The sequence below is a fragment of the Podospora pseudoanserina genome, chromosome 5 (genome assembly GCF_035222485.1).
Source record: "Podospora pseudoanserina strain CBS 124.78 chromosome 5, whole genome shotgun sequence".
Taxonomy (NCBI): domain Eukaryota; kingdom Fungi; phylum Ascomycota; class Sordariomycetes; order Sordariales; family Podosporaceae; genus Podospora; species Podospora pseudoanserina.
In genome coordinates this window covers 2,711,595-2,730,920 of record NC_085924.1, presented here as the reverse complement: position 1 = coordinate 2,730,920, position 19,326 = coordinate 2,711,595, and the positions used below count along the sequence as shown (strand labels likewise).

At 41.7% G+C, this 19,326-nt stretch overlaps 3 protein-coding genes across 3 annotated transcripts; 2 read left to right on the top strand and 1 right to left on the bottom strand.

Moving 5' to 3' along the window:
• Positions 1 to 789: 789 nt before the first annotated feature.
• QC764_0081420 (uncharacterized protein) lies at positions 790 to 1,821 on the bottom strand (the record flags this gene model as incomplete). The annotated part of the gene is made up of 1 exon (XM_062940800.1): positions 790 to 1,821. One exon carries the CDS (start codon positions 1,819 to 1,821, stop codon positions 790 to 792), a length of 1,032 nt encoding a protein of 343 aa, XP_062799229.1.
• Positions 1,822 to 16,069: 14,248 nt separating this feature from the next.
• On the top strand, positions 16,070 to 17,766 carry QC764_0081410 (uncharacterized protein; the record flags this gene model as incomplete). The annotated part of the gene is made up of 2 exons (XM_062940799.1): positions 16,070 to 16,075; positions 16,096 to 17,766. The coding sequence occupies 2 exons, from the start codon at positions 16,070 to 16,072 to the stop codon at positions 17,764 to 17,766; spliced, it is 1,677 nt and encodes a 558-aa protein (XP_062799228.1).
• Positions 17,767 to 18,089: 323 nt separating this feature from the next.
• QC764_512280 (uncharacterized protein) lies at positions 18,090 to 19,284 on the top strand (the record flags this gene model as incomplete). The annotated part of the gene is made up of 2 exons (XM_062948453.1): positions 18,090 to 18,658; positions 18,728 to 19,284. 2 exons carry the CDS (start codon positions 18,090 to 18,092, stop codon positions 19,146 to 19,148), a joined length of 990 nt encoding a protein of 329 aa, XP_062799227.1. The 3' UTR covers positions 19,149 to 19,284.
• Positions 19,285 to 19,326: the final 42 nt, after the last annotated feature.

Below are 19,326 nucleotides of genomic sequence, written 5' to 3'. Positions count from 1 at the left end.
GCCAAAAGACTGACTAACCGACTGGCTAGGCGTCAGGCTCAACGCCGACGACGAATCGTCAGAAAAGCGGTCATCAAGGTCGGTCATCTTAATGATGTTGGTGCTGGGCCTATGCAAAATTTTGGCAAGAAACCCGGAATTTTGACCAGGGGTTAAATAAGTGGGTTCCCTTACTTATACACAAGTCTATTCAATTCAATTCAAGTTGACTGGCTGGCCAGCTTGAATTGAGAACGCCTTAACTTGAATTGAATTGACTTGACTTGACTTTGACTTGAAAAACTTGAATTGTTAGGAACGCTGTTGGGGCCCTAGAAATAGACCGTTCGAGGCACCGAATTCGTACTTGATAGAGATTTCCGGGCGCGAGGCGAGGTACGTTTTTGAGCCGATGGACAGGAGTCCGAGGGCAACCCCATCACATGGTGGATGATCTGATAGAGAACGGTATTTTTGGTTATGTAACGGTCTCAAGGTAGTATTTTTGCATCTAGCTAGGCCACTCTACGAGTACATTGAACTTGAAGAAGAAAAGGAAAAGAGAAAGAGAAGGTTTGACAACATGAACCTCTAATATGGCTGGGCGTGTTGGCAAGTGTGCGGTGATAGAAGGTTCTGGAGTAGTGGTCTGTGCGTTCTGGGAATAGCTTCATCAGGGCCGAGTGTTGCCGAGGTCCATGCCAGGGCTCAGCCCGTTACAATTGATGGTGCCCGCTGTGAGGACTCGGAGACACAAACAAAAACATACTGTAAAATCCACAGATAAGTACTGTATTTCAACACAAACTGTCATCTAGGGAGCCCGTCAGAGCCAAGCCGCGTGAAATAACCACAGCGGCGAGTGAGCTCTGGCTCATTGACAGGCCGCGTTCCATCTTCGCTCTCCGCCCAGATATGCTGTGCTTCGACACATACTGTAAAGTGAGACAAGAAGCCTTGTATCGAAAAAGTCCGGTCTCGGGCAAGCCGATGCGAATCACCGCGGAGGAGTTCCAAACGAACTTGGCAGCCCTTGCAACTGACACCACGCTCGAGTTTGGCATTCTCCAAACTGTAGCACGGATATGCCGTCGCTGCCATAAGGCGTTGTTCTGGCTGCTCTCTGCGGATTCTCAGATTTCGAGTTGCGTCTTGGCTAATGGCTTTAGCGGCAAGAAGCATTTGTGTGGCGTTCTCTTTAAGTATTAAATACTTCGGTCGTCTAGCCGGTATATCCATTATATTATAGGTGCCAGGCACGGTCTGCAAAGTTGGCCCCGATAGGTGCAGGAGCCGACTTGGAGATATATGTATAAGTTTGGCGAAAGTAGATGGAGGGAGGACACGATAGTGGGCTGAAGACTGGAGGCAGTCGAAGCAACATCTCTTAGCAGTAAAGAGGAATAAGAAACCTCCAAAACCACCACAGGTTAAGCATTTATCCGTTACGAGAGGCCGGTAAAGGTCGATAATGGTAAAGCAGTGAGCAAGCCCGGCGCGCAATAGACCTCGCAGGCCCTCCAGGCCATACTTAGAGACCAGTTGATATTCGTAGAGTCCGGTTAATAGGACGCGAGCTTGCCGGTTAATTTGACGGAAGTAGAAGAAAGAACGAATGTCGAGGTTACGGAGTACCAGAAACATAAGTTCCATAGGGAGATAATTAAAGATCCCGAGTTTAGCGGTCGGCAATGTCCCGAAGGCGGCCTGAAGAGATGTCTGGACCAACTGCATGTCGTGTGGGCGCGAACGGACGACAACGAGGTCAAAGTCGCGTCGGTAATACGAACATACTCGGATTATCGCGTCAGCATCTCGGATATCTATTGGTATGCTATTCATTTTTGCCAGTGGACAAGTTGGTATAATTCATGTGTTGTGGCGGGGCAGTCGTGTGTCAGTTGAGGGCTGCAGGTCGCCTGGAGGTTTGACGAAGCTTGCCTTACTTGTCATCACGTGATACATCACGTGCTGCTGAGACTGTGGACCATGGTTTTTCGTACGCGACGACTGAAGCTAGGTAGTCTTATGCCCGCTCCTGATGGTACCCAGTCAAGCGGTGGACAAAATAAAGTGTCCCGGCGGTTGCACCGTGACCATCGTTGATCCACTGATGGAGCTTGGCACGTGCAGAGCACGGGCCAATGCGACTAGGAAGATTTTGCATCTCGCTGCCGCGAGCCCTGTTTGTAGCTCTTTGAGCTACGTCTTGACAATAGAGCCTGCCCGTACCCGACGGAATAGAGCCCAGACTGTAGCTTAGCTGAATACTATTGTCATTAATCTGTCAAACTGTGTTACCCGTGACAATAAGTGCTGTATTTCAACAAAAACAATCAAGATAAGATCTGTCAAATCAGGTATGGGGTCCCAAAAAGGTGTCAATTCTGTTGTTGTACGAGGGTGGGTTGCCCAGGTGGCTCGAAAAGGCCGGACCCAGTGGCCCAAGTCCTACTGCCAAGATATTAATTCCTTGACAGTGGGCCCGGTTAACTATTTTGACAAGATCAACCCAGTCGTTGCTTTGGCGTCCCAATAGAAGGTTCTGGAATAGTGGTCTGTGCGTGTGTTCCAGGAATAGCTTCATCAAGGCCGAGGGTTGCCGAGGTGTGACGATCCCCTGTCCAGAACCTCTGAAAGGGATACCGGTTGAAGGCGAACTTCTAGATAATGGATCGGTGCAGCTAAACAGTGCACAACAAGATGTCTCAATGTAAACACTCAGGATACCGTGAACACAAGCTGTGATTTGTTACAATCCAGGGTTTACTGTGGAGCAGGGAAGACGTGTCACGGCTTGGTGAAGGACAGGATTACACAGGATGAAGGGTTGGGGTTGAATGCAAACCGTTGTCGACGCCGCCGGCAATGAACAAGACATACCCGCCGCCGAGGTCTCCTACGCGGTGTTCCGTCGTGAGATCTCCCAGCGACTCGACGATCTTCGGTATCACACCTCCTACGATACCGTCCTTTCCGACCAGACCGAGCGACTCTTATCCCTCGCCGAGCAATATGTCTCCCACGAGGGTCCGAGCATTCCGTTCCAAGCTATCCGCGAGCACGACAAGGATGAGACCCCGATTGGATTCAAGGGTGTGCTCCACGAGGACAAGTGGATCGAGTTGGTCAAGGAACACCCTCACTAAATGTAGCAGGAATTCAAGCTGCGTACTTTGATGGCCTATATTATAAGCGAATAAATCCGGGAGCTGTACTACTACTTGACCTTGCTTAACAGTAAGGTTTAGATTATCCACGACTGGGTCTCCGCGTTATACTTTAAGGGGGCCGTATAAGATATAATAACCGATAAACGCGTTGAGGCTTTAAAAAATACGTTAGCGTTTAAAGACGAAGAAATTAATAATTTAAAGGATAAAATTAAGTAATGCGATATCCGAGTTACGGAACTCGAGGATAATTTAGAGAAGGTCAAGGACTGCCTTACTAGGGCTAAAATCGAGATATTCGATATATATAGTAATAACTACGAAGCTTACAAGGCATATGTCTTTTCGTTAATTAAAATTAAAAGTTAACCCGAAAAAATAAAGAACGTAATAAAACTAAAACTACATTACATTTTTTTAAAACTAGGGGACTTATATTCGGAATTTAATTATTTTTTACGATCTTTACTTTTTCCGTAAAACTATTTCCTGTGACGAACCCCTATCCAGAACCTCTGAAAGGGATACTAGTCGAAGGCACTTCTGAATAATCGTGGCTCGGTATAGCTAAACAGTGTATAACAAGATATCTCAATGTAAATATTAAATACCGTAAATATAAGCTTAAATTACATACTGCGGAACTATCTATCTATATAGCCAGTTCCTCCGTATATATAGACCTCGTGCTAAGCCCTGATTATAGTAATTATTCCGCTTATTTTTAATAATCGTAATGATCGCTATAATCCTCTATAACTTCCTATTAGTTATATTACCGCGATTACTATATCTTCCTAGTCTATTACCTATAATCGCGTAGCCTTACCCTAATTAGTTCTATTAGCGATTATCTATACGTTTTATACCCCGTATACGGTCCGTCCTATCTATTAACTTAACTATAATATAATACCCCTCCTTTTAAGTTAACGTCCCGTCGTCCCGAGGCCTAAAATAACCGCCTATCGCCTACTTTTATTTACTTATAAGTCCTCCTTTTTTCCTTATTATTACAATATTTAACTCTTATAGAGTTTCTAGGTCCTCGCAACCCCCTTTCCCGCGCGTTAGTCCGTAATACCGTCGTTACTTAGCCCTAGTCGCTCTTATTAACCTTAAAGTTTTTATCGTTATACTTTATTCGTTCTATACCGTTTATAATTTAATTTATTACCTTTATAAATATTTTTCCTATTATAGCGAGTATATATATCGAGGCCGTACTTACGACGTATCGGGTACTCCTATTACTATAAATCGGTTAGTCTATTTCTCTCTCGATACTCCGTTTAACCTTATCTAATCGAGTACTTAGTTACCGAGTATTATTATTTATTTTTAAAGGAGCTAGCTACCGAGAAACGACTCCTAGACGCTTACCGTAAAGCTAAAGAGGCTACGCGTAAAGCGTAAGAAGCCGTTATATACTTATCCTACTTTCGCTAGTAGAAACGATATCTCTCGGAACGGAGTACCGCTATTATTAGCGAGGTAATACCTACGCTCGATCCTCCTATTGCTACTACTCCTAGTACCGACCTCTCCTTTTAACCTCCCGTTTTACTTAACTAGCTATTTCCTAACCTTAATACCGATTTTAATACGGCCGGTCCTTCTTTCCTATCCGCGTAGGATACCGTTAATAGCGCGCCTTCCCCTTCCTAAAGTAATTAAGGCGCATAATATTATTTATATTTAGTCCCCTTTATACCTTTTAACTTTATAGTATAGTATATAGTACGTCGATTACTATATTAAAGGCGTAGGTTCGATTCTTATCGAGGTTTTCCTAGCTTTATTTTATAGCTATTTAGCTATAGGTTAAGGCCGGGTTTTTTTATTTATTTAGGTTTTAGCCGGTCCGGATATTATTAATGAAATTCCTTTTATTTATTTAGGTAGTTAAGGTATATTTATAGTTCCTACGAGTTATTTATAGTCGGATATCCTAATTAATTAACTAAATACTTTAATTTACCTTTATTAAACCGTAAATTTAGTATTTTTTCTATATCGTACTTTTCTTTTTCGTCCTCTGCTACTACCTATATATTAGCCTTACTTACTTATAGTATGGGCTTTAAAAGTAAGATATAGAAAATATATAACCGTAGATATATCGTACGGGGTAGCTTTAGTTTAAATGCCGTCTCCGATATCTTTTTCTTAACCTTAAACGGGCCTACTTTCCTATAGTCTAGCTTCTTATTAAGTCTTTTAGTATATAAATTGCGTATAGAAAGGAATACTATATCCCCTCCCTTAAGGCGAGGTCCCTCGAGCTTTTTAGTATTATAGTATTTCCGTATCCTTTCCTTTATAAACTTTAATTCTTACTTAAGCTTACTATAAAATATATATATTTTATTTACCTTAACCCTAGCCCTAGGTACCTTAACTATAGGTTTTTACCGTAGGTTTGCTTTATAACCGAAGTTCGTAAAGAACGGTATAGCTTTAGTCGTATTAGTTAGCGATATATTATATACTAGCTATACCGTAAATAATAGTTTAACCTAATCGTCCTACTCGAAATTAATATAATTCCGTAAATATTATTTTACGATTTAATTAAACCGTTCCGTTTAACCGTCCGTTTAAAGGTAGTAGGCCGAAGATGCCTTACTTACTACCCTTAGCCTCGTTATTAACGCTTTTTAGAATTTCGATACGAACTTAATATCGCGGTCTATAATAAACTCTTTTAACTATATATATATTAATATAATATACCGTAATATTATATTCGTTAATTATTTTGCCGACTAGGTCTCTTTATAAGGCAGGAAGTATACTTACTTAGTAAGCCTATCGACTACCGTTAATATATTATTATATTTAACGCCGGTTACTATATCTTTAGACTTTAATAATTTAATAATAAAGTCTATCGTAATTAAACTCTATAGCCGTTCTATTACCGGTAATAGCTTTAGAAATCTATAAGGCTTATACCTTATAACCCTCGTTCTTTTATATATATAGTATAACTAAATAGTTTCTTTAACGTCGTCCTTAATCCTTAATTAATTAAAGTACTATTTAATCTTTTCTATAGTCTTAGCGATATTTATATATCCTCCGAGCTTTAATACGTAAATCTCTATTATTAATACCGTCCTATTACTTAGCCTTACGTACGCTTGGTTCTTATACTATAGTCTTTCCTAACTATCCTTCTAAATACCCTGTGGCTCTAGCTCTTCCTACTAGTATTACTTTATAATATCGTTGCCTAACTTCCCTTAGTATTTACTAAAAGTGGCTTTCTCGCGATATACTACGTAATACTTTATTTACGGCTATAGTAAATACTTAAAAGTACTATCTAGCGCCTTCTTAAGTAGTAATAGTAATTCCCTAGGTATATCCTTATAATAGTCGGTTCGCCGGCTAAGTACGTCTACCTTAGCGTTCTCCGAACCCTTCTTATAGTTAATTTAGAAATTAAATTCCGAAAGAAACTTTAACTATCGTATTTACCGTACGTTAAGGACTTTCGTGGTAATAAAGTACCGTAGATTTTTATAGTCCGTATAAACCTATATTTCGTATTTAGTACCGCTAAAGTATAGCCTTTATTTCTCGAACGCTTTAATAATAGCGAATAACTTTTTATTATAGATTAGGTAGTTTTAACGTACCCCCTCGAGCTTCTTCGAAAAGAAGGTTACCGGGTATAGCTTACCGTTATCGTCTCGCTATCCTAGTTATTTACCGATCGTATAGTCTAATACGTTTGCCTCGATCTTAAATAGTCGATTAGGGTTTAATAATTTAAATATCGGGTCCTCTAAAATAGCTTCTTTTAGCTTTTAAAAGGCTTACTCTTTTTCCTACCCTTACCGGAACTCTATATCTTTCTTAATTAAATAATTAAATAGCCGCGCGATATCTATATACTTACGGATAAATATCCGATAGAAGTTTGTAAACCTTAAGAATTCCCTAACGTATATCTATAACTATAGTATAAGCTAGTCCTTAATTATTATAATTTTCCTAGGTTCTATACGAACCTTATTTAACGATATTAAATATTTTAAATATATTATTTTCTATATATAGAACTCGCTTTTCTCTTTATTAACGGAGAGTTTAATTCTATATAGCGCGTCGAGTATCTTTTATACGTATCGCTTATACTTTTCTAAAGTACGTAAGTAAATAAAAATATTATTAAAATAATATATTATTATTTTATCGAGGTACTTTTATATAGTATAATTAACGAGAGATTAGAACGTTATAAATATATTAGTTAACCTAAATAGTATTACGAGATATTTAAAATAATTATAGAGTATATAAAACGTTATTTTCTATTCGTTTCCTTCTTTAATTTATATATAGGCGTACCCAATAAGTATATTTAAGTATATAAAGTATTACGCCCCTATTAGTTAATTCCGTAATTTAGATATTAATAGTAGCGGGTAATTGTTTTTTACTATTTTATTATTTAATTACCGGTAGTCTATATATAATCGTAAATTACCGTTCTTTTTCGGTACGAAGAATATAGGGTATCCTACTAGCGATATAAACTCCTTAATATATCCTTTTTTTAAATTCTCGTCTAAATACTTCCGTAGCTTCTTACTTTATTTATCGTTAATATAGTAGACTTTAAATAGCCGTAGCTTAGCTCTTTCTTTTAATTTAATCTCGTGGTCCTACGGTCCTTACTCTAGAAGCCCCTCTAAATATTTAGCCGTAAAGGCTAGGTATCCTCGATATTCTACCGGTATTACCTTTTTTTCGCCTTTCTCTACGTTATTATAATAAGCGTATTTATTAACCTCCGATATCTCTACTAACGTCGTTAACCTTACTTCTTCGATCTTACTACCTATATCGATAAAATACATTATTACTTTCTATACTCTTTACGGTAGTACCGTGGAGGGTACTCGTCCTATACTCTACTCCGTGCGTGCTCTTAATCTTTTATTATTAGTTAGATAATTCTAAAGCTCTTTTAGTTATAGGTAACTACTATCCCTCTAATCGATATCTAGGTTATAGTCTTTTTACTATAGTTACCCTAGGATTATATCCTTCGAGGGTTTTATATTTATAATATTAAATATAATTAATATCGTTTTTCCTTCGACTATAATATTTAGGGGTAGTATTTCTTTATAGACCTTTTACGTAAGAAATAGACTTTATATAACTATTTATTTTTTCTTTTTTTTCTATAATATACGGGCCTAGTGCACGAACTATAGCGAAATTAAGTTCGTCTCCGTACTACCGTTTACTAATACTACTGCCTAGAGATCCCTCTATCGTGCAGTAATTTAAAGGCGTTTATCTTTTTTACCTCCTCCCTATACGGTAGTAACCTCGCTAACGAGCGCCGGGTCGTTATCCTATACCTTCGCCTTACGCTAATATTTACGAAAATGCCGTTCGTAGTCCGTTAAAGGTTACCGGCCTCCGCGAAGGGCCGCAAGTCGTTTCTTAAGCGGTTATATCGTTTAAGAGCGTCCTTCTACTCCGTATTAGCTAGCTATACGAAGTCCCTTAACTATACCTGCCTAGCTTCCTTTTATCTTCCGTCTCTTACTTCCCTAGTATTTCCTTATATTTATATTCAATAGCGGTTCCTCTATTTAGTCGTTTACTTAGGTATTTTCGCTTAATAATATCGCTTAACCTTTTCCCGTAAATATATAGCGTAGTTTGGGCTTAGGCACTATCCTAGTACTACTTTCTCCTACGAGCGTACGTTATCGTTTATATTTTAACCGTTTACGTATTCGACGTAATACCTTATATACCTTAGTACGATCTATATAATCTAAAGGCTATCTTTTAGTTTAACCGGGTCCTAAACTTTCTATAAGATATAATCGTTTAGGTCCTCCTGTTAAGCTTTTTCCTATCGGGCTATACTCCTTTTAATTAACTATAGTTTACCCTCTTTACCTACTTTACGTACCGGCTAGTAGCCGTATAGCGATTTACTTTAATAATACTTTATATATTTATATATAATATACTGGAACTAAGGTACTCTCTAATACTCCGGATACTTAGGATAAAGCTATACCGTATCTCCTTTATAGGGTATATACTATATAGGTATTAGTATATCCTTTAGTAACTTCGCGATCCTAATACTAACGACCTTCTTACCTTTTTAATACTTTTCCTAGCTTTTATATAAGAGCTTTATAGGCTATAATATATCCTATAAAATAGTAATTCCGTACTTACTATATTACCTTTTTAGTATTATCTATTTAGTAGGTCCTTACGTAAGACCCTCGTCTTTAGCGACCTCCGTAATAATTTCCGTAGCGATCTATATTAATTAATTCTGTAATGCCTATATTTAAAGATCTCTTTCTTTATACTTTACCTTTAGCCTTTCTAGGGCTTCCTTTACCTCCTAGAACTCTATATCTTTTTATCCGGCGTATTAGTTAAAGTCTTTCTCGGAGCTTACCGCTCCGCCTTATTAGTACCCGATAGCTACTACCTCTATAACCCTCGGTCCTTTCGATATAGTAATTAATATAATCTTTTTCTTTTATTTAAGCCGTTTAGGTACCCTATAGTCCTTCTTAAAGTATCCTACCTTACTATAATTAAAATACTTAAAGTTATTTCTGCCTTGGCCTTTACCTTATAGTCTCTATTACTATATAGCATCGATTTCTATCGGTCCTACGTATATAGTACCAAAGTAGCTAGTACTAAAGTATCTTCTCTTTTACTTATCGTTAAAACGGTTATTACCGAAGTGTCTTTTATTATTATTATTGCCGTAGTAACCCCTATTACTTTTTTTCTCCGTGCGCTGTTAGAATTACCGATCGTCGATTCGAATAGCTATAGCGATATATTTATTAATAGTATTAGGCCTTAACTCCTTATATAACTTATCCTTTATTTTTTCTTTAAGGCCGTTATAGAAGAGTTATATTAACCCCTTATCGTTAATAGTACTACGTAGGCTATCGATTTTAAATAGAGCCGCGTAGTTAACCGCTAAACGCGTTTAGCGTAGGTTTACGAGCCTCTCCTGCGCGCGCCTTGCCTTATTATACTCCTTAAATACTTTTTTAAGTTTAATTTTAAAGATATAATAGCTTTCGAAGTATTCTATAGTAATTTTCTTTTAGTCTTCCGGCTCCTACTTATAATAATTATCGAGGATAAGCTTAAACTACGCGAGAGCCCTATCTTTAAATCTAGTAGCCGCGAAAATTATTTTTAACTTTTCGTTAGTAAACTGGTTTAAGTAGTAACGAAAATAGGTTTTAAACTAAATTAAGAATCCTCTAAGCTTTACCTTTTTTCCTCTATAGCGCTCCGGTACCGGGAATTTAACGGTTAACTTAGGTACGGTCGTGATAGCGATAATTTACTCCCGGGTCTACTAAGCCTCTTCCTTAAGCTCCCTAAAGCGCTTAACGACCTGTTCTATAATAGTAAGTGTAGGTCTAGTACTAGTAAAAGGTCCCTTGCTACTTGGGCTAGGCGGGACGCCTCCTATCTAAATATTCTTAGGTCCGGCTATAGTAGTAAAAAGACGCCTTTAACTTATCCGTAATAAAATTAAAGTAAGTATATAACGTATAACGAACCTCTATTTAAAACCTCTAAAAGGGATATTAGTCGAAGGCACTTTTAAATAATCGTAGCTCGGTATAGTTAAATAGTATATAATAAAATATTTTAATATAAATATTAAATACCGTAAATATAAGCTTAAATTATATATTACGGAACTATCTATCTATATAGCCAGTTCCTCCGTATATATAGACCTCGTACCAAGCCCTAATTATAGTAATCATTCCGCTTATTCTCAATAATCGTAATAATCGCTATGATCCTCCATGACTCCCTATTGGTTATATTGCCGCGATCACTATATCTTCCCAGTCTGTTGCCTATGATCGCGTAGCCTTGCCCTGATTGGTCCTACTAGCGATTGTCTATGCGTCTTGTGCCCCGCACACGGTCCGTCCTGCCTGTTGGCTTAACTGTGACATTTCCGTACCTCGCTTACTTTTATTACAGGAAAAAACCGCTCTATAGTATATTTTATTTATAAGAAAAATATTATCGAAAAGGGTAAGAAAAGTATTAAATTATTAAGTCCCTTAGTATTTACAAATGAAAAGAATAGTAAAGATTGTTTTTTATTCGAAATATAACGCTATTAAATCATTAATAAAGTAAAAAATTAATTATAAGTTATTACAGTTAACCTAACAGCAAGCTGCGCTACATGTAGGGCGTAAAACGTCCCTAACTAATTATTAAGGAAGTTAAGGAATAAATTAATTAGGCTGGACAAAAGTATTATAGTACTAAAGCTCACGAATAGTCTATAGGATATAAAATATTAAGGGTAATTAGAGGTATAGTACGACGAGTACGTTGCAGGATATAATATGCTAAAAGTAATTAGGGCCGTAGTAAGGCGAGACCTTAAGGTCCTAAAGTCTATATATATAGAGGAACTAGCTGGTGTAGATAGATAGTTCCGCAGTATGCAATATTAAGCCTTAGTTATAATGTTACGACTATTGTGATTAAAACAAGCTGTTTATTGTATACTATTTAGCTATACCGTACTAAGATTATTTAAAAGTGCTTTTAACTAGTGTCCCTTTTAGAGGTTCTGGATAGGGGTTCGTCACATAATTATTTCGTTAATAATCGTACTTTATTCGCTTATATTAAAAGTTATATTTGCGATAAAATTTCTAAAGCTTTAATTTTTTATTTGCGTAATAAAAATTTTATTTAAATTAATTATCCTAATCGATTAATAAAATATATATATGTTATCGTGTGGGTACTATTAAGTGCTTTATTTACTGCCCTATAGATTGGTTTTACAGTGGGCAGTACTACTATAAACAGTAACGGAACTTCCTAACTTGGATCCCTTTAAAATATTCTTTATAAGGGACCCTTAAAGGCTTACAGAGCTACTATAGCCTGAAGCTTAGTTAATAAATACTAGAACCTTCTAAAGTAGCTGCAAGCTTACGTACTAAGTTGCCACAAGGGTGTAATTTACAGGGCACCCTTGCTACTAAAAATTCGATAAATTTCCGTAGGTTTCCACTAGACTTACTTAAGCCTACTAAATACCCTAAAGTGGTATAGGGGCTTCCAGGGCCTACAGAACCTACAGTAAGCCTACGAAGGCCTATATATTAACCTCTCTTCTTTTCTGTAGAATAGTTTTTTTCTTTCTTTTCTTAAAGCTAAAGTGTAAGGTAAAAGTCAAGGGCAAAAGCCAATGCAAAAGGCAATAAAAGCAATTTTTATTCTTTATACCTCACTGTATTACAGTGCTTTACTTTCCTTTGGCACTGCTGTCATATCTTCCCGCTTCTGCTTGCGCACTGCTGTATTTTGCAGCAACCCTGTATAGGTTCTTTATTATAGGCCTATCAGGGCTTACTAGCTATCAATATAATATAAGTATAACGATTATAATTTTAAAGAAAAAATATTAGCTGACGTTAACGACGTAAAACTCGAGAAGCCTATTAAATTCTTTATTTTTAAAAATATTTTTATATATTTAACTAAAGAGATCGGTTATTATAAATTAAAATAGAAATAAAAGGTCCGTTATTTTTTTAGATTCGTTATAAAAGGCTTTAGCAGCTTACTATATTAATCCCGCCGTTATTTCTAAGAATTTTATTTAGTTAAACGCCGAGATCGCTTTAATCAAGGAATTTATTAATGTTTAGAATACAAAGAAAGAAAATAACGCTGGTAATAGCTAAAGTCGCTATAAAGGTCGGCGTAATAACTCCGGTAATAATAGGTTTAGTTCCTTTAGTGGCTAATTAGGGAGCAGTAGTCCTAAGGCCAACCAAAAGCTTTTTAAAAAAAAAGGTAGGTAAGCGCTACGAGGCTGGAAAATACTTGCTTTAGGGCGAAAAAAATTATTTTAGTAAAAACTATATTAAGGTACCTGATAAGAAGAAGTTTAAGGACAATAATAAGGAGCGCGAGGCTCGTATCGCTAACCTATAGAAGACCTGGGATAAGGATAATAAGGATGAGTAGGAGAAGACTTCCACTCAGAAGGCTTCCAAGTCCAAGTCCAAACCCCCCTCCAATAAAGAGAAGCTGAACCAGAGCGACGACTCCTCCGAGGAGGAAAACTAAACACCCTGGATAATATGGACTCCCATCCAGGGGATGTGGCAACAATGACGACAGTAGGAAAGAAAACGACTCCCGACTTATTGGAGGAGCGCTTGGGAGGAAAACCCTTTATGATACCTATTTCCATAGGTATTAATGAGACTTTTCATATTACTAACGGTCTTGTGGACACGGGAGCAAATGGAGACGTTTATTAGCGTGTCCTATGCGAAGAAGTTGCGGAAAAGTATGATATCGGAAAGGCTGGAGGATTTCAAACCCCGGCCTATCGGAGGGTTTGACGGAAAGCCTTCACATATTATTAATGTAGCGTTAAGAGGGGACCTGAGGGTACAGGGTCGTACATTCTCCCGGCAACCGATGCTGGTCATTGACGCCAAGCACGATGTTATTCTGGGGAAGAAGTTCTTTGAGCAATACGATGTGCTGATTGACTCTTCGCGGCGAAGGCTCTTGTTCCCCGATAGTATGCCGCCAAGGCAGAGTTATCGGTCTAAGGACAGAAAGAAGTGGAAAAAGGAGCTGGATGCGCAGGTCGCAGCAGTTGAGGCATGGCTGGAGAGAGAAGACCGGCGTAGAAGGAATGATGTGCTGATCAAAGAACGCATCAAGGAATTGGAAAAGCAGCTGGGAAGGCCGCGGGAGGCCGCCCCGCAGGCGATATCCATTCCTGAGACAAAGCCGGACTGCTCAACAGAGGAAGCCAGCAAGATGCAGCGGGTTCTGAGGGGAGAGACGAGGTCTCTGCCGGATAAGAAGAGGAAAGGGGGTTTCTTCGAGGAAGGGAGGCCCGAGAAGTGGGAGGAAAATGACATGGCAGTGATTGGCGAAGTAGCATATAACATGATGGTTAAGACGGAGCGATGGGAAGCGGGATTCTTGACGCTGGATGAGTTGGATGCTGTTATCGAGTATAAGAGGATCGAGGAGGATAAGAAGGTTAATGGGCTAGAAAAGGACGACGAGGAACTACGGGAAATGGTGTTGAGAGAGCTACCAAAGTGTTACTACAAATATCTCGACGTCTTCAGCAAAACTGAGTCCGACGGACTGCCCCCATTCCGCCATAATACTAATCACAAGATCGAGTTACTGCCGCAAGAGAAACCTAAGAATATCGGCTACAGCCCGCTATACAAGATATCGGCAGAAGAGCTGGACGCTAGCAGGGAATACGTCATCAAGATGCTGCAGAAGGGATGGATTATACCGAGTGGTGAACCGTGGGCTTCAGCTATCCTATTTGTGCGAAAGGCAAATAGATCGCTGAGGTTTTGCGTGGACTACCGTAAGCTAAACGCGAAGACGATCAAAGATTGCTACCCGCTACCGTTGATTGATGAGACGATGGGGAGAATTTCGAAGGCGAAGATCTTTCCAAAGATTGATATCCGTTAGGCATTTAACCGAGTGAGGATGGATCCCGAGAGCGAGGCGTTGACGGCCTTCCGCACGAGACAAGGAGCATTCAAGTACAAAGTGTTACCGTTTGGCCTGTATAACGGCCCGGCCACCTTCCCGAGATTTATTAACCGAACGTTGCAAGATTATATCGACGATTTCTGCAGCGCGTATACCGACGATATCCTAATCTATTCGGATAGCGAGACGTAACACCGTGAGCATGTCCTCAAGGTGTTGAATCGGCTGCGGGCCGCGGGGCTACAGGCCGATATCGAGAAGTGCGAGTTTTACACCATAAATACGGAGTACTTGGGGTTTGTGATTACAACTTCTGGGATCAAGGTAAATCCAAAGAAGACCGAGGCGGTGCGAAACTGGGAGAGGCCTACTAACGTGAAGGGAGTGCAGTCTTTCCTTGGGTTTTGCAACTTCTACCGCCGTTTTATTAGGGAACATAGACGAATCGCCCGTCCATTGACGCTATTGACCAGAAAAGACACTGAGTGGGATTGGTCGCCCGATTGCGAGGCAGCCTTCGAAGAGCTTAAGCGCCGGATGCTGAGTACTCCGGTGTTGAAGCACTTCTCCCACCACAAGCCGACGAGACTAGAGACCGACTCGTCGCAGGGAGTAATAGCGGGTATACTCTCTCAATTCCAGGAGAAGGACCAAGATTGGCATCCAGTGGGCTATTGGTCGCAGACTCTGAGGGGCGCGGAGCATAACTACCACATTCACGACAAGGAGTCGATGGCCGTCGTCAAGGCGATTCAGTTCTGGTCGGCGGAACTAAGGGGTTTGCAGCATAAAGACCCCTTTCTTATTATATCCGACCACGAGGCGTTAAAGTACTTCAGTACCAAGAAAATCCTGAACATCAGACAGGCAGCATGGGCCGAGGAGCTCTCAGGCTATAACTTCCACATCACTTTCCGCCCGGGGAGCGACAATGCGGCTGCCGACGCTTTGTCAAGGAAGCTGGAAGACACGACAACACAGAAGCCAAGAGGGACGCCTACCGCACAATGCAGATGTTCGCACCGGTGACGCCAGAGCAGCTCAGTTAGTGGCAGACGGGTCAGAGAGACGATGAGGCACTGGGCTTGATCTCGGTCATTAATGTAGAATTATCTCGGGGACAGATACCTCCGTCTCGGCAACAAGGACGATATCGACGAGGCTATTGTTCTGATGCGCGAAGTCATCAAAAACACGGACACCTCCGACGACCTTCCAGGCCGTCATAACAATCTGGCCGCATTGTTAGGTGATCGATATTCCGGGGAAGGTGATCGCGAGGACTTAGCGGAAGCAGTGCAACTGGCAACCCGTGCGCTTGGACAATGGTTGTACGACCTCCAACCGACAGCGCCAAGAAACCGACGAAGCCATCGAGTTACTGGAGGCTGCAATCAACACAAGCCCAGAATCGAGTCCCCAGACGGCAACCCTCCTCTACAATCTTGCGCGTGTTCACCTTTTTAGGTTCCATCGTCTCCGCGATAAAAAAAGTCTTCGGCAGGCACAAGACCTGTTCTTCACCGCCTTGACGCAAAGGTGGGCTCTTGTCCACGTCCGAATCCTAGCTGGGAGGGAGTTTCTGTCGCTGCCAGGCGTGTTCGACAGCCGCGATCGCGATCGTGCGGAGGCTGCAGTTGAAACTTATGCCAAGCTCGTACCAGTATCGATCTCATACTCTCTCAATACCCAGGACAAGCAGCGCATTCTTAGTCAAGCTCTCGGCATCGGCTCAGATTCGGCAGCGTCTGCTCTCCATTTCGATAAAAGCGCATCCTATGCCATGACCCTACTCGAGACGGGTCGAGCGGTACCGTCAAGCTCACTCCTCAATCTACGCGGAGGTGACATTTCCAGTTTGAGCGAGTCTACTCCTGAGCTGGTAGAACAATTCACCAAAAGCCGCGCTTTTCTTGACGAAAACAGTGCCATGGCGCGCGCTTTGAGGGCAGTGGAAGATATCGAAAATCACAGGTACCGTGTCGGGCTTAGGTGTCAATATGCCCGCCGGATCTACGAGGACAAGCTGACCAGAGCGATTGAGTCGATTCGCAAGAAGCCAATGTTTGAGGGCTTCATGAGCCATGCAACCGAGACTGATATGCTGCATGCGGCAAAGGATGGACCAATTGTTGCACTAAATGTTACGTCGCACCGCTGCAATGCATTGGTGATTCAGGCGGACAAAATATCTAGTCTTGAACTGCCCAACCTCGATATCCAATCCATCCAAGCCCGCAGCTCAGATCCGCAGTCGGTCGAGACGCTCAGCTGGCTCTGGGACACCATCGTCCTACCTGTGTTGGACTACCTCGGCTACCATGGCCCCCCCGCTGGCACTGGCAACTCAGGCTCCATGCCACACATTTGGTGGATTCCCACCGGCTCACTGATCGGATTTCCCTTGCACGCTGCGGGCCATCATCTCCGCCGCAATTCCGAGACACCCCTTGACAGGGTTGTGTCCTCGTACAGCCTGTGCGTCAACGTTCTCATCCGTACCAGACAACAGCGTCGTGACCACCTAGCTGGCACACTGCGGTCGCAAAAGGCCCTCATAGTTTCCGCACCGAGGCCACCGGGTCAGCAGGCACTCCACCACGCCGAAGATGAGGCCAAGGTAGTTTGTCAGGTGTACCACTCTCATGACTTCCCGCGATACCACGGCGTTCATGATATAGTCAAGAGACTCAAGTCATGCTGCATCTTACACTTTATAGGACATGGTAAAACCGACAAGCAAGATCCCTCCGGAAGCGCTCTAATCCTCGACAACGGCGACGAGCTGGCCATTAACGAGCTGGTCGAGACCGCGCTCAACTCCAACCCTCCGTTCCTGGCCTACTTGTCCGCTTGCGGTACAGGCCGTGTAGGGAATGAGACTGCGACGGATGAGCTACATCTCGCTGCCGCATTCCAAGTTGCCGGGTTTCGACATATCATCGCCACGCTCTGGGACGTCGATGACCAGTTATGTGTCGACATGGCCAAGAAGGTGTATACATCTCTGGAAACAACATAGCTGGACGATGTCTCGGTTAGAACTGCGCTTCACGGTGCGGTCGTTGCTTTGAGAGATGAGTGGGTCCAGCAAGAGGAGGAAGCCGGACGTGGAGGGACGAGGGGAGATAGGAACCTTGAATGTGCCAGGGGTCATCGCGAGAGAAGGCATTGTGGGTTCCATATGTACACTTTGGTGCTTGAAGCTGTGCACGAAAGGCGTTCATGACATTGGGGCGATGTGTATTCCCATTCATACCTATAATCTATTGTTATCTAGAAAGGCGTTTTATGTGTTTCTAACAGCAGACAGATTACAGCAGCCATAGCCACAGCTTTGAGCCAATGATCGTTATTTATTTACGCAGCCAGAGATCGCTGAGGCAAAGAGCCGCTGTGGCAGTACAATTGCCCCCTGCTCCACATTGGGCACGACTTGAAAAAGGAAGCCAGATTCCGAAAGCAATGGAATGTCTCGAGATCCATCCATCCAAAAAAAATCAAAAAAGACTTTCGTTGATCCATTCACTAATCTTACCCAGTGCAGACGAAAGGTTTTTTCCCACCTGTGTTCTGTCCCTTTCCTGTCAGGCGGTGACAAGGTCAGCATCCTCCCAAACAACTCACGACTCGATCGTGTTTATGCCCCCCTTCTCCAGGACCACTCCTACGGATGGGCACTATATAAGAAATTTACCACTGATGAACTGCTGCGGATACTTCGACTCAGACGGTGACTGGCATTTCATTGCTGACCTTACCGCTGGGAAAGACCTTGTCACCTCGAGAGGATGGACAGCACCCGATGATGAACTTGTCAGGAGCAGGCATGAGAAGCCATCTAGCTTGATATGGGGGCTGAAAAAGTCCAGATCCGTGATCTCCCGTGAGTTAGGCGGTGAAGTCGCGGCCAAGTAGGATGCCCCCCACCCCTGCTTTGCATAATACCTATTGACCTTTGAGGTCTAACCACGCGCTCTCAGCATATTATCGCCAATCTCACCGTCACCCAAGATGGTGTTCATCTGTGAGAAGGACGAAGGTGCGGTTCTCACGATCCAAAATCCTGTTTTGAGACACCGTGTCTGTGACGAGTCGGCTACCTTGAAATGGGTCAAAGAGAACAGGGTCAAGATATTAAGGCGGCACAGGAAGATCGTCGAACAACATGGAATCTGGGTTGTGAACAAGACGTATACCACGACTCGAAGTGGCGTTGTCGTTATGTTCTCCAACTCTTCCACTGTCGAGATTGGCATCGGGGCTGCGGTTCCGGGCATGGTGACACTGACACCGTTGAGCTCATGGACCTCCGGCAAAGGTGATCTCGCGACAGAAGTTCATGACGACAGCAATGGCGTTGTGGTGTTCATGAGTGGGGTATACTTTTCCAAAAGCGACTGAGGGCTGAATTGAAACCAGTGGTGGGAACAAATGCCCAAAACGGTAAATTATTCCGTGGAGGTTATGTTGAGCCGGATACTGATGAATCTGAAAGCGAGAATGAGTGTAACGGGTTCAGGATACTAGTTGTATAAAGCATACATGGAATCAATGGAACCGCAACCTTTTTTGTTTCTGC